A 16,340-nucleotide genomic window follows, 5' to 3' on the forward strand; every position below is an offset into this window, starting at 1 on the left:
GATCCTTGGATTCTAATATGAATATCATTATTTCTATCACATTTGTAGCATTATTGCACTATGTTATTTTGTTGTTTACAGGTTTTATAAGGATAGAGTCTTTCATCACAGACCGAATACCCTATAATCAATATATCAACAACAAACCATTTGTTAAGAAGAAGGAAGATTCACACCAATTTTAATTTTCTACACCCATAGAAAGCACAGACTTATTATTTGATAAGGATTTGGATTTAATTCATTATTTTTTCTCCATTTTTTAACACATTTGACATTTCACAACCACCTCAACCACCATTTTGGATTTAAAAACACGGAAGAACTTTATGTCTTTTATATTAGCTTTACTTTTTGATTTTTGAATATTGGACTTCACTTTTTAAAAGTTTTTTGGAATCTATTTTAAATATTTTTTCAATATATATATATTTTTTATCACTATTACAACACGCCAAGAAATTTTGTGTTTCACACTCTTTTTTGCTTCACATTTTTTAATGAAGTTACACCAAATAAGAGACTAATACTGTTGTTGTTGTTTTTTTTTTTTTGAGAATATCAAATCACCCTAACCGGTTAGGGACTACAACGGATTATATGTTTTAATTAATTTTGTAAGGTCTTTATAAAGATTTTTTAGAGATTTTTTAGAGATTTTAAAAAACTAATTTAGGAACTGATTTGGAGATTTTTAAGACACTAATTTAGGAATTATTATGTCAATTTATTGTTTTTTATGAATATAGATCGCAATCTATTATATTTGTATACTGTCACATGGATCCATGCTTTAAATGTATGTTTCTATTATATGTTTATTAATTGTATGAAGAAATAAATTGTATATATTTCTATACAGCATTCAGGCATACATTCCTACACATATGAGAATTAACCATATAAGGAATAACAGATATATACAGTATTTCCCAAACCTAATTCCCATAGCCTTTAATTAGGCGCTTTCTGATATACAATCAACATTTCTGATACCAAGAGAACAAAGTAGATTTGAAAATAGAAGTGAATTTAAAAGTGTCTTAAAATAACATGATCTATCTGAATCATGCAAGTTTAATTTTGACTTTCCTATCCCTTTAACTGACGCATTTACATATATGTATTTTATGATTATTATTATTAGTAGTAGTAGAATTATAATATTTTATTATGGTTTATTAAATATTCATTTGAATGTATATTTATAATAAAGATGTTCCTTAGCAGGGATCTAAGATACTGGAGTGGTAGCAAACACAAGAACAATGTGAAGTAAGGGAAGGGTTAATATATTGTCATTGTTGGTCTCTAGGTAACAGACTAGAGGCTGAGCTGTGGGATATGGGTTAATTCAGGTGTAACTAATCTGTACCGCATGAAAAGCATCTACACTTCCATCTCATTTCCAATAAAGAGCGAAACTAAATAACTGCAAATATTCTGTACAATTCAGTGCTTTGCCATCTACGCAGGGCAAATTTAATCTCCAGCGATATAAGCGCCTGTACAGTGTGTTGCACTGAGTGAATTGTTTCAAGCTGAGAAAGTTGTGGGTCCTTTATCCTATGACTAGTCCTAAAGCCCGTTCACACCGGCCATTTTTTGCAGTACAGCTGTCCCACCCCTTGCACTCTCTCCCTCCCCCTCTCTTTTGCTCTCCCCCCCCCCCTCTCTTTTGCGCTCTTCCCCCCTTTCTTTTGCGCTCTCTCTCTCCCACCTCTCTTTTGCGTTCTCTCTCTCTCCCCCTCTCTTTTGCGCTCTCTCTCTCCCCCCTCTCTTTTGCGCTCTCTTTCTCCCCTCTCTTTTGCTCTCTCTCCCCCTCCTCTCTATCTCTCCCCCCTCTCTATCTCTCCCCCCTCTATCGCGGGACTGCGCCCGGCCACGCCCCCTTCACACCTGACCATGCTCCCTTCACAACTATTCACGCCCGGCCACGCTCCATTCACGCCCGGCCACGCCCCCTGCTCACGGCCGGTCACGCCCACTTCTGCCGCAGATCAGACAACAGCTAGGGACTCAAAGGCCAGGTGTGTTTGTCCTCGTGCTGTCTACTGCGCATGACAGCTTCGGACAAACACACTTGGCCTTTTATATTATAGGATTGAGCAAGTTTGTGTGAGCCTGTAATAAGGCACATTAGTCAAATGAAAGGAAAAAGATAAATAATAGTTTATCCTGTGTTAATTATAGTATAACAGTACTGATCTGCCTTGGCATTTCCTTCCCCAGCTTCCTACTTCTCATTCTATCAGATTAAATTCTTAATCACAACTTTGCATGTCCTATACTTTAAATGGATAATTCATGCACAATTCAAAATACTGTGAAGCTGTAAAATGTGGCACTTGTTGAGACCTGAAGTAGACCGTTATTATTAATAGTATAGCACAAAACTACATGAGGAATTCCGCTAATTACCCTAGGTTTAGAGCACCCTTGGCATAGACGAGCATCGGCTTGGTGAATTTTACTGCATGCCCCCATAGAAGTATACTATGGGCTTGATAAATCTAAACCTCCCCAGATCAGACGTGGTTTTTCTCGCGGACCCTCACAGGGGCTGTCCTAGTGGAATGATCGTAAAAAAAGGGGAATTCCCTGCGAGTGGCGAGATGGCTCCTATTGAAAGTAAAGGGCTCAATGGATAGGGACACTTCGCTCCACAGAACGAAGATAGCAGTGAGCAGGGGGCGCAATTTCAAAATAAACTCCTGCAGCCAATATAAATCCCATTACACTGCTTTCTGCATATAGCATCTTATATTTGCCTATACTTTCGTATGCATGTGTTTGTCTATTAGGGTTAAAAGTATTTGGAGTGTTATGAGAAAAAACTGTGAAATCTGTAGTGTGAAAATCTTTACAGAATTACGCTGGGATTAGAGACAATTTCATATACGCCCATGAAACGTGCATGTTCAACACATTTTATGTAAAAACAACAATTACGCTTTGTATATTGTACTTATAAGTACAAATTCCTAAGTGATTTTTGTGCATCCAGTGTACTAAAATTACGATTTACACTGTGAATATTTAATACAATTTATTCCTGTGAAAATTACATACAACGTTTATGTTTTTGGTAAAATACAATTTTTGGTGAAGAATTGTGTTAAGATTTTCGATGCACCTTAATATAATTTTTCCCCTGCTTATTTTTGTGTGAATTATTAAATTATTTATTTGTTTTGTATGATGTTTAAAACACAAATTTTATTTTGCACTTTCCATACAAAAATTCAGTATACACCCCTTAGTGAGGGATTTAATGTACCTGCACTATCTGATTTTATCTGAATATTACTTTCAACTTGTAATCTGAGCATAAGACTAGGGGCGCTACTGATTTAACTTGAGCAGTATTAGCGCTCAGTAGTGGTAATATTTTTGCTCTCCGTTCGTTATCTAGCCCTTTATTAGGAGATTCCGTATTGAGTTTAATGCTCCTTTAAGAACTGACTACAACAAGACCCTTAGTTCTCATAGCACATTTACATACGGCTTTATATTTATGAGAAAAAACAATCTGCACCCTCAGAACTTTTTTTACAACTGGAATATGTCAAAGCAGATTTCTGTTTAATATGGTTTTAGACTGTTCAATTGCAATCCATTTTGTTAATGAGCTTCCATTTGTATCTACTCCATGCATGCTTACAGTGTACAAAAATAAATCACAGAGTCCAGTCAAACCTCAACTAGCTTAGAGCATTCCACTTCCCACAGGGTCCCTGGGGGCTTCTGATAAACCAGATATAGATTCACAAGAACAGAGGTCTCTACTAATGCCAGAACACTGCTCTGTGTCTCTCTGACGCTTTATCCTTTTGGTCATTCCTTAGGGTCAGTAGAATACAAGTGACCCACATCTGACAGACTGACACAATACAGCACACTGCTATTTTTCACTATTCCAATCTCTGACCACTGGGGCAGTGTGACACAGTATATAGCGTAGGATGCAGAGATAACTCCTTCACTGCCTGCAGCCATATAATTTCACTTTCGACAAAGGGGTTAGAAATAAGAAAATAAAGGCCAGCTGTGTGGTCCTGGGAGGTTGATGTTGTTAACTAGCTTGTTGAAAGCTGTAACAAATAAAAGCAAACTATTACACTAATCCAGGGGGATCTGGCCCATAAATCAACAGTTGTGACCTTAGCTGCTCTCCAACCCCCCACCTGCCCACAGTTAGATGGCAATCTTCTGGGCCCCAGTCCTCAATCCCTCACACACTTGTTAATACCTTTTTGTTTTTTACCATCCTTTGTTTTGATTGCCCTGTTGGCTGTATAGTTTTTTTTCTTCAAATCCATATTTATGATATTGAGTCTTAATCACTCATCTGCAGGTCCACAATGAACCAAAAAGAACAAACTTACTCAAAGCAGTAAAAAACTTTCCAGCGATATAAAAAGTAAATATGCTTAGAAAGTTGATGTCACAGGGTGGAAACAGTTTTTACAATAGTTGTGATTTTGTGATCCAAGCATTACCAAAAGATTTTACAAATCCTTTTTTTTTTATAAATGATGTCACTTCAATGGCTTGTCAGGTAAAGGGATTGGCCCTAGTACAGACCTGTAATTACATGCTGACAGGGGAAGTTATGACTGCACTGCAGCTCGGAACGTATCCTGTGATTTTAGGCTAGATGATCCCAATAGCTGTGACACCTTGTCAGCAACAGGATGGATGCTAGGGGGGCCGCATTACTGTACAGTTTTTTTTTATCATATAACAGTGGTTTTCCTGGTAGTCAGTTAAATTAAATTTCCTCTATCAGAATCAGAAGGTTTACGCACAGAAAAATGTTAGCTCACTATAGCATAAAACCATTTATTACTTTATTCAACACAGACAATAAAGTATTTACTATGCAATAAAAAAATGGATGACTAATATTGTCATCTTCCATTGTTTTCCTCTGTGAACACCATTAGAACATTTATAAACAATTGTACAACCTTCCTACCAATGGGCAACCGCAATAATTCTACTGCAAGTTCCAGTTCCCCTACATTGTGTAACTACTTGATGCACAGAAACAGGAGATATCTGCATTAATCCATTCCATGTTCTGCTACAGACAGATGGATTATACAGCATGACAAGGAGGTTTAAACATGTTTAGACAAAGGCACATGGCTGTAAACATAAACCAAATAACTAAAAAGGTATATTTTGTTTTAAGTAGGTAGGAAAACAAGGTGGGCAAAAGCATTGTCTGTCTTTATACTTATTATTATTCTTTTCTGTACAAGAACAGTTGGAAAAAAACTCAAGCCCCAAATATTATCTAATTTTCTGCTCATTTTGCAGAGCAGCCCTGGGAGGGGTGAGGAAGGCATAAAGTACCCACTTAATAACGCCAACCAATTTCAGGTATGTAAAGAATTCCCTTACAGGCCATTGAGGGGCTTGTTAGGCCAAGACAGAAGCATTCCAAAGAAAGTGCCAAAAGGCCTACCAGCTCTTTGTCTTAAAAAGGTCTTCTTATTGTTTGACCACATTATGTGCGCATTACAGCCAGAGAAATGCATACTATAAACAAGTAAAATGGATACACTCACAAAAAGGAGATTATCTGGTGCAGTAAAGAAAATCTATTAGCAGAGAGTTAAACAAAGAGGTCAGATGACTTTGAATTAATGGAACCAAGATCTTAGGATCTCATGTTTGAAGTAAAGGTTCTTAAACTCTCCGGATGTATGAGAGACTGAACAGGTAAGGACTGATCCCAGGATAACTGGAATTCCATGCATAGTCCTGAGATAGGGAACAAAGACATTCCTGACCGCCATCTACCTGGCAAAGCTTTAGCAAGGAGAGATGAATTATAAAGCAGTATATTTCTTTCCATAAATCTTCATCTCAGAACAACTACCAGACTGCACATTGATGACTTAAGAGAAAAGCATTGAAATATGATTTTGCTAACTACACACTCTTTGAATACAAAAGAAGGCATCAGTATATGGCAGATGCACACATTCTACATTAATCTATCTCTCAGATTTGCCACATGTGATCATTTGCCTTCTCTCAACTTTACCCCATGCACATTGTTTAGCATGTAACCTCACAAGCCCACCTGTCCTATAGATCAGTGTTTTTCACCCAGTGTGCCGTGAGAGATCCTCAGGTGTGCCGCGGCAGACTGACAACAGTGTGACATATTTTTTTAAATTTTGCTTGTTTTTTATTCTGGGCCGTTTTTTTATTTTGAGTGAGATGATGACTGAGGGTAACTGCGCAGCGGCAGCTCGCCTCCCCGACCCATATTCACACTTGGAAGGAACCCCCACCCACCACAACACGTGCCTAGTGCTGGCTCTACACGCAGCAGCACACAACACTTAGTTTGTAGGAGGCATGGCATGACAGCACAGTACAGTGTGTGTGTGTATATATATATACTGTATTAGGCTGCAATGTGTGATTTTGTAAAATTTTGGGATGGTGGTGTGCCGCAAGATTTTTTAATGTAAAACAGTGTGCCACGGCAAAAAAAGGTTGAAAATCACTGCTATAGATCACTTTATGTTAAAGGGACAGTCTAATCATGATTCGGATAGGGCATGCAATTTTAAACCAATTTTAAAATTTACTTTTATCATCAAATTTTGCTTTGTTTTCTTGGTATTCTTTGTTGAAAGAAACCAATTTTAAAATTTACTTTTATCATCAAATTTTGCTTTGTTTTCTTGGTATTCTTTGTTGAAAGCTAAACCTAGGTAGGCTCACATGCTAATTTATAAGCCCTTGAATGCCGCCTCTTATCTCAGTGCATTTTGACAGTTTTTCACAGCTTTCTTTCATGTGTGCCATATAGATAACATGGTGCTCACTCCCGATGAGTTATTTATAAGTCAGAACTGATCGGCTAAAATGCAAATCTGTCAAAAGAACTGAAATAAGGGGGCAGTCTGCAGAGGCTTAGATACAAGGTAATCACAGTGATAAAAAATATATATTAATATAACAATGTCGGTTATGCAAAACTGGGGAATAAGTAATAAAGGGATTATCTATCATTTTAATCAATAGAAATTCTGAAGTAGGCTGTCCCTTTAATGTGGTGAACATTAGATGGAAATGCCTAGGCAGGACCTTCTGACCTTGTGCACTTGTCTTTTAGCTTGTCTTACTCTGCAGCCATGTATGAAATGACATGGTCCTGTAACATATGTTGGTTATTTATCAATAAATAAATAAATAATAATAATATTGTATAGTAATCTAGTGCCTTGTTCTTTGGAAGCCTTGAGCGTTACAATTTTCTTGTAAAATACAGACAAGTGAACACAACATAAATCTACCTGACATACGGATTGGCCTGAGGCTCAGGAAAAACAGCAGACAGCAATTTATTTAAAAAAAATGTCAAAAGGAATCAGAATACAAATGTTGGTCTTTCTAAATATTTTTTTCTCAGTTAAATCTGATTTATTTCTCCTAGAACTGAGTGACTGTCATATGTCTTTACCAGTGGAAAAATACAGATATTTTTTTCACTCCATTCCCAAGGAGTGGTACCAATAAATTGGTCACTCTCATTAACGAGCCACACTTACTTAAAGGAACATGAAACCCAAACATTTTTCTTTCATGATTCAGATAGAACATAGAATTTTAACCAACTTTCCAATTAAATTATTTAATCTAATTTGCTTCATTCTCTTGGTATCCTTTGTTGAAAAGCATACCTAGGTAGGCTCAGGAGCTGAGAGCTAGATAATGATTGGTGGTTGTGCATATATGCCTCTTGCCATTGGCTTACAGATATGTCCATCTAGCTCCCAGTAGTGTATTGCTGTTCCTTCAATAAAGGATACCAAGAGATTGAAGCTAAATTAATAATAGAAGTTTACTGGAACTTGTTTAAAAATATGTACTCTATCTGAATCATGAAAGACTAAGTATGGGTACCTTCATGGGCAGTTTACTCTAAAAACTTAATTTATGCATTTCATACAGCTGGTTTACATATGTATGAATTTTGGGAAATCCAGTGTATGGAGGTTATTTTGCTGGTTAAAAAGACTCCTCATTCAATAAAAAATTGTTACAATTAGTAATAACCGGCTTCTTTACAACAAAAGAAGGCAATATATTTTAGGAACTGTGCTCATTTTACTATAAAAGTGATCTAGATTCCTTATGCAAGATAAACTTTTCCTTCTTATATTATGAGGACATCATTGCTATAAATAAAATTAAGAAAACCAATTTAAGAAACATTTACACAAACCTGGCCCAAGTCCAGTGTCACGTTGACCTCATTGTACTCCAAGCCCCGTGAAAGAGGAGGGCTTTGCCACCAACGTTCCGTGCCATCAATAGCATTAGTGATTGGGTGCGCTTTCTCGCCACTGAAAGCCATGCATGTATCACAGTACTGTCCCTGAAATTAGAACCAGAACATTTATTAAATAAAGTGGGTCAATATGTCAGACACAGGAATTAGTTAACCTAATTGAGTGATATAAAGAGCTTTTAAGAACACTCATTGGGAGATTTTTATACACACTAAAATGGTTTATATAAATATTTATATGGTGCTATATTGCAGACATGTCAGCTTTTTTAAATGGCACCTTTTTTAATCTGTTTTTACTGTAAGCTTGCTAAATGACAGGAAGACATGAGTTATAGGGAAAGCTTATATGAAGCTTTTTTAGGAGTTATGCTGGGAGTTTGTATAAAGAAAGGAATATACGGTAAGTTGCAATATGGGGAAGGATTGTATGAGGCACAAGAAGTAATTACAGAGCTATTAGTGGCTACAATAAAAGATAAATAGTGAGGTTATATGAAGCAATAGAAGGAATTATTGGTAAAGGTTATTTGTATCAGTAGAAATAGTTATAGGAGGGCATTATGAGGATCAACTGGAAGACTCACATGACACACATAATGACATATGCATTACTGTGTCTGGTGGTTATGGGTTTTCCTAATTTTTATTAATGCAAACTTGCTTATTATTATTATTATTTTTTTTACTTATTGAATGGGCAGGTAGCATTTGTATCTGTTTGGTGACTTTGCTTCCTAACTTCATCCAATATGGCAAGGATGACGTCAGTGTGTTTTGGGCCTAGGCAAAACCAATGTTCCATTCTAAAACTTTTGGGGAAGTCATTAATTCAAAAAATGTTATCAAGTAATTACTGTAGGAATCAATAAGTGAAAAATGGCCACATAATGGTGTGGTTAATTGTCAAACTATGGATTGTGATAAGCTAAACAGCACTGCATCTTTGCATAAATGTTTTGTAGATGATCCATTTATATAGCCTATCTGGGTGTGTTTTTGTAAAAATGTATAGTTGGTTTTTTTTAATTAACATTGTGCTGATTTTCAGACTACTAACCAAGCCCCAACGTTTTAGATGTATACTGATGTATACAGACTTCAGACTGCTTCTGTTTGTATAATGGGTCTTTTCATATGCAGGGGGGGGGTCAGTGGGTGTCCCAGACTTATCTCATTAACAGTGTTAAATTGGGAGCTTCTAAGTAAGTTTTAAAAGATTTTACACTGAAATTTTATATCAGTATCTGTTCATATTATTATTTATAGTAGTGTTTATTAGATGCTGTTAAATACAAATTGGTGTATGCTGCCTCTTTAAGTATAGGGCTACTTTCCATCAAACTAATAATGTAATAAGCTCTGCCAATAAACAATGAAAATACCTCTACAGCCATTACCATGCAGATAATTATCAAACAATAGATTAAGATCAACCCTTGTATGATTAAACACAGGGGTAAAGAACCACAGTTAGGAGTGGCCCGTCTGACTTACACTGCAGTAACCATTGGCTTCTGGCTCAGGAGCCGCAAGTGTGACTATAACTGTATGTTTTAAGCCCTCTGAAGTGGTTAACAAACAAATCAGAACGTATTTTTTGCATCAAAATGTCCCTTTAACATGTGAGTAGAGTGAAATGAAAGAGGCTATGGCTTAATTAGTACACTTTTACCTGGGAACTATAAACTACTTATATATCCTTTCCTGATTCTACTTTGATAAGGTCCTGTCTGGGACACTTAACTAAACTGTATTACAATAAGCATGTGGTCACTTATCTTTCCTGCCTTCAAAGGGGACATGCCATCAGTTCAGATAAGAAAATCCTGCAAGCAATTAGTAGAGACAGAGCCTTTTCAAACAAAGTTACTGACTAAGGATGAAAAACATATACAACACAACTCAAAAGACAAGAACAGACTGGTACCCCATAATGCAGTGCAGCTGCTGACACAAAGACGATATAAAGCGGTGGTAAAAAGTTATGTGTAGAAAGAGATTAAATTGTATAAACAACTGGAAAAAATATAAATGTAATTAATTATTAGTTTATTTTTATTCTTCATGGTTAGGCAAATTGTTAAAAAGTTGATAGCAACTCAATACATTTACAGAAATACACTCCCCAGATTCCATAAGGCAGGGGATACAAACCTATGGCACAAATTTACAAGCAATCTGGGCTCCCACCATACTGATTGTTTTTTTACTGTAAATGTAGTATTTAATACTTATTTATTTTTATGAACCCATGTTTTATATATCAGCGATAAAGCTATATATATATATATATATATATATATATATATATATATATATATATATATATATATATATATAATGGCTTTAAGAGAAAATTAACTACAATGTTCTTTTATATTATAAAGATAATGGGTACACAAGTATTTATATATATATATATATATATATATATATATATATATATATATATATATATTACTGTCAGTTTGGGCACACACACAAAAGTTTACACCCCTGCCCAACTGTACTAGCAAGACAAATCTCTTCACTACCTGTTATCCTAGAAATAAATTCTTAATAACTGAGCTTTCTTTGTATGTTACAACTGTCCCTTTATTTTACTGTACAATCTTCTCTCATAGCCCTACATACATCTATTGCTTTAAATTATGGTAGACCACAAAAAGGTACAACAAATTATCTTTATGTTGTAGAATCATCACTGTGGGGGACACCCTAGTAAATACAAAAGACTACACATATAAGGAGAGTGAATAAAGAGTAAAATAAATAGAATAAATGTACTAAAACAATACTATAGCAATAGAAAGTCTAAGTGTAGTGTTGTCTTGGCTTCTGCTACATTTACTGGTGAAATTTACACAATTTTAAGGGTATTTTCACATTTTAAATAATTCTTTAAAAAGTAGTTTACTTTAATCTATCTATCCCACTAGTGAGTGGGATAGATCGATCGATCTATCTATCTATCTATCTATCTATCTACCCCATTCACTAGTAATGTTATAGGGCTGTCGATTATAATAAGCATGATTCAGTGCCAAGACTGGTACCTGGATAGTTTGGCTGGGGTCTCCTGACACTGGCCCTCCTACAAGTTTGCAGTACAGGTCCTCCAATGGTCGGCCACCTTCCCCTTCCCCACAGGTGGCAGTGGCCGATATTTTGGTTCCCTCTGCCAAGTTGAAGTAAGGTGGGTGCAGGCTGTATCCATTGACTCCATTAATAGGCAGTTCCTGGGCACTGCTCCTCCATAGCAGCAGGAGCATGCAGCAAGTCCGGAGGACAGACATTATCCCCATGCTGCTGGGGACAAGAGCAAGGTGCAGAGGAAAATCACAGCTCCCTGGTCATGAGGATAAACAGGACAATCAAGATGTTATAGAGGTGGAGCGGCAAAGCTGGGAGCGGTGCACTTGTGCAGTGTGTAGTCCTGGAAGGATGTTGCAAGCACCTATCGTTGAGAGCCCTGTCCTGGCACCTACTACAGCAAAGTGAAGCTCCTTATGGGGTGAGGCACCTAGCTGCGGTTGGGCTTGTCCCTGGTGCAGAGACACTGTGTGGCTAAGGTCCTGTGTATGTCTGTGGCTCTCCCCCTGCTCCTCACTGCTCATTTACAACAATGGACTTTGGAGTCTCTCATCTCAGAGGAGGGCGGGGGAAGCACAGGCCGCCCAGGGGAAACAGTTATCAGAGTGTGAATGCAAGTTATCACTGCTGTAATTACACAGCACCGGGATTCACAGTGTCACAGTGAGGGCTAGTATTAGTCACAGGGGGCAGATTCCCCCAGGCTTCCAAATGTAAAACCACACTTACCACAGTAAATTCTGAGTTAAACATTCTAAATGATTTTCTTGGCCATAAAGTAATATTTTATTGCACACATGGGGGGGGGGGGGGCAGTCTACAAATCCCTCAAAGCTTGGGGGGGGGGGGGGATGTCACAATTCCTATTTTCCCATAGGCAGCTCTTGGACATGAGTTCTACTCACCCACATCTATAGATTGTTTCAAATCTCAACTTACTGACAGGCAAACAATGCACAGCCTTAAAGGGACATATCACACCCAGGAAGTCTTAAAGGGACAGATCACAACAAACACAGGCAGACAGCTCATGCCATTCCCACACTGTCTTAAAAGGACAGGTACAATACAATACACATAACTTTTAAAGGAACATCACACACACATAAACACACTTAAAATGACAGCTCACCCCACACTTACACAGTCACAAACAGATACACTTATACAATGCACATAGCCTTAAAGCACACCCTAAGACTTAAACAGAAGATAGTATGAACAAACACAGACACAATCTTAAAGGGACAGGCATACACACACAGCAGATCCCACCATATGCACACCCAACATAGTCCTTAAAGGGACACGAAAGTTGAAATATAGTTTTATGATTCAAAAAGAACATGCAGTTTTAAGACACTTTCCAATTTACTTCCATTATCAAATTTTGCACAATCTTGTTATATACACACTTTCTGGGGAACAGGATCCTACTGAGCATGTGCACAAGCTCACAGGGTATACGTGATTGGCTGATGTCTATTACATGATACAGGGGGCCGGAAAATGGGAGAAAAAATAAATTTGTCAGATAAAAACCTACTGCTTATTTCAAATTCAGAGTAGGTGTTAAATCATTGTCTTTTTATCATGCACTTGTTAATTATTCAAATTCTACTGCATTGAGGGGGTCCTTTAAAGTACAGATTACATTTAAAGAGACAGTTCTCTCCACAAACACATCCATACAAACACAGGGGCCAATCTGATAAGGGCCGAATGGCCCTGAATGTAACTGTTTTCGTACGAGCCTTCAGGCTCGTCCAGAAACAGGAGTTAAGAAGCAGCTGAGTCAAGACCACTGCTCCTTAACTCATGCGCCGCATCTGAGGCAACAAACAGCAATCTGCCCGATCTCATACGATCAGCGTGATTTACACCCCCTGCTAGCGGCATTGGCCGCAAATCTGCAGGGGGCGGCATTGCACAAGCAGTTTACCAGAACTATAGCGAATCACGTCCGCCCAGGGTATGATAAATCTACCCCACAGTCTTCACTTTAATAGTGCATGTTTCAGATACCACTGCTCATTAAAAATTATATTATTATTATTATTATTATTAATAATAATAGAAAACTTGTAGAGATTCAGTGTTTCTTTAGTGTATATGATAAAATAGGAATTGAAATTACTGACACTAATTTAGAGCTTGTAGTTATCTTGCGGGTCTGTTGCAGGTGGTGAGATATATATATATATTTCTTAAATTTGCTCATCAACTGTCCAAGGGAAAAAAGATCTATTTCCAGCTGCAAGTTAAAGTAATGATAAGCTCAAGCGTATAAGAAACGCTAGGATTTACCATCACTAAAAATAAACATTAGTTTCTCTCATCGTTTTGTAAAAAAACAAATGTCAAACTCACCCTATCTGTAAGGAAAGTAGATGCTTACACAGTGCCTCCGGCTACCCAAGGCACAGCGCTTTCTTCAATGGGGTGACGTTTCCACCTCTAGACCAATAGCCGTGCATGTCAGCTGACATCCTAACACTGCTATTGGTCTAGCGGTGGAAACGTCATCTCACTGAAGAAAGCGATGTGCCATGGGCGGTAGGAGGCGCTGTGTTAGTGATATACTTGCCTTACAGATAGGGTGAGTTTAACAGCGTTTTTTTTACTAAACAATGAGAGAAACTAATTTTTAATTTAAGTGGTGGTAATTCCTAGTGTTTATTATACACTTGGATGATCTACCATCACTTTAAATACACTAAGTTGTAGATTGAAAAGAATGGCTTGAAAAGCCTTTATTAAGGACATGATATTTAATGAACAGATAAAATAGTCTTTGCAAATATAATCATCACAATGGACTAAAAAAAAATCTTGCACTCTGTATTCTATGAGGCTATTTCAAAGATGTCTCAAAGAAATTCACAAGGTTTTCTATCTATAGCATGTCTTTTTCGACTCTGCTGCCACCTGCAGGAAAATAAAGCTCAATACAAATCTAAACATTATGCGAGCGCGATATTTGCGCTACACTCGTAAAACCATTAATACCAATTGTGAGGCGCAATGCAAACATGACCCCACTTTTGCATTGCAGGGAAGCTTTGCGCTCACAAGAGCGTGCTTCCATAGGCTCCAATAGGAGCCTCGTTATAATGCCGTGAGACAAACGGTAGAAAACCTAGCACAGCGAAGGTGGTAAATCATGCAGCGACAGGGAGCAAATGTAAAATATATATATATATATGTATGTGTTTATGTATATACACATATTAACACATAAATATATATATGTAAGCAAATACATATATATTTACAATAAACACACAGTCCCCATAGACCGCAATGCAAAAGCACTTTTCACATCTCCTAACGTTAACCCCTAAAAACTGCTTTGTGCAGTTATTTTAACAATTAAAGATGCTAATTTAAAAAAAATATATATATATATATTAAAGGGACCATACAGTTTATTTTGGGGGTAATTGGGGACATTTTTAAAATTAATCAGAGAGCTGATCTCTGGTTAATTTCCGGAGCACTAACCAGCTACTTGTAATTTATCATGCGCCCATAAACAGGCACACGGACACACAATAAATTAGTGCTCCACTTGTAATCTAGCCCTATATGTTTTTTTAGTATATTTATGTAGCCCCATGGCCTCTCTTACTCGTTCCTATTCCAGAGCGTTGGGACACACCTATGGAATAAGATTGCTGTCAAAAAGGCAAGTGTGTGTGATTCTTTTTCATTGTCCATAAATTGTGACATACAAAATCACTTTTGTGTTTTGGACGTACAGTCTTCTTTTTTGGAATTACGCTTTTGTTTTTTGGAAATACAATACATTTTTTTCTTTTGGAAGTACAATTCTTTTTTTTTTTTTTTTGGGAATTACAATTCCAGTATGTGTCAAAACACTGTCAAAAATAAATCTAGTTCCAATTTTGCTAAATGAATTGTGATGTCACAGCATTCACTTCAGTAGTTTGCCTGGGAAATAGCTGCTTTTTTGCTTTCAATTAAAAGCTAGATTATGAGTGGCAAACTATTTGTTCCGCACAAGCTAAAAGGGGTTTATTGTGACTCTTTGCACGGGTCGGAAGTAGTGTGCATATTACAGGTTGAAAGTACACGCGATCGCTTGAGCGCAATTGAATTTAATGCACCCCGGGATAGTGTGACTTCAGAACTCTGGTTAACTGTTACCCTTGACTAAAAAGTTGCACAAAACACATCAAAATTATATTTAAAAGTACAGTTACACTCATAAACCATCTAATAAATATGATTAAAAATTGCACTAAAAAGGGCTCAAGATATGAGGTCTCAGGTGTAAGAAAATACATGCATACACATGTCTAAATATGTATCTGTATGTATATATGTATTTATATATGTATATGTGTATCTACTGTAAATATTTTACTTTTCAATGTTCTTTACATAGGTAAATATGTTCTTTGTATTTTTAAACAGATATTACTGTATATATCTGTACCTTTGTATACCTATATATAATATTTTATATATACATATATATATATAAATACCAAAGTAGGAAGCACTCACCAGGACTTCTATTCAATAAAAAAAAATTATTCAATGAGCATCATATGCTCACTGAATAAAATTCTTATATTGAATATAAGTCCAGGCGAGTGCTTCCTACTTGGGTATTTATGTTGATTTCCTGAATGCACCCCAGGTGGCTGATAACTCTTGAAGAGTGAGTGCAGAGCTCTCTGGACATTATATATATATATATATATATATATATATATATATATATATATATAAAACAAACAAAAAAACATCAGATATTTATGGAAATATGTATTTAAGAAGAAATAGAACATATTGTTCTATGTGAAGAACACTGAGCTATGTCGGGTTAGCACGCTTGAGAAAACTCAGTACTGTACATTTGTACTAACATACAACATGGCTTCACATG

The 16,340-nt window shown here is 36.7% G+C and overlaps 1 protein-coding gene across 2 annotated transcripts in view; it reads right to left on the minus strand.

The window, feature by feature from the left end:
• Window positions 1-11,971, minus strand: part of LAMA5 (laminin subunit alpha 5) — a 269,906-nt gene extending 257,935 nt beyond the window's left edge. For both annotated transcript variants that reach the window (XM_053706887.1, XM_053706808.1), the window contains exons 1-2: window positions 11,386-11,971; window positions 8,261-8,413 (exon numbers count right to left, since the gene is read on the minus strand). In XM_053706887.1, the coding sequence (XP_053562862.1) occupies window positions 8,261-8,413; window positions 11,386-11,634 (402 nt within the window). In that variant the 5' untranslated portion in view covers window positions 11,635-11,971. The remainder of the gene's footprint in view (window positions 1-8,260; window positions 8,414-11,385) is intronic.
• Window positions 11,972-16,340: the final 4,369 nt, after the last annotated feature.

This window comes from Bombina bombina, chromosome 1, assembly GCF_027579735.1.
Source record: "Bombina bombina isolate aBomBom1 chromosome 1, aBomBom1.pri, whole genome shotgun sequence".
Taxonomy (NCBI): Eukaryota; Metazoa; Chordata; class Amphibia; order Anura; family Bombinatoridae; genus Bombina; species Bombina bombina.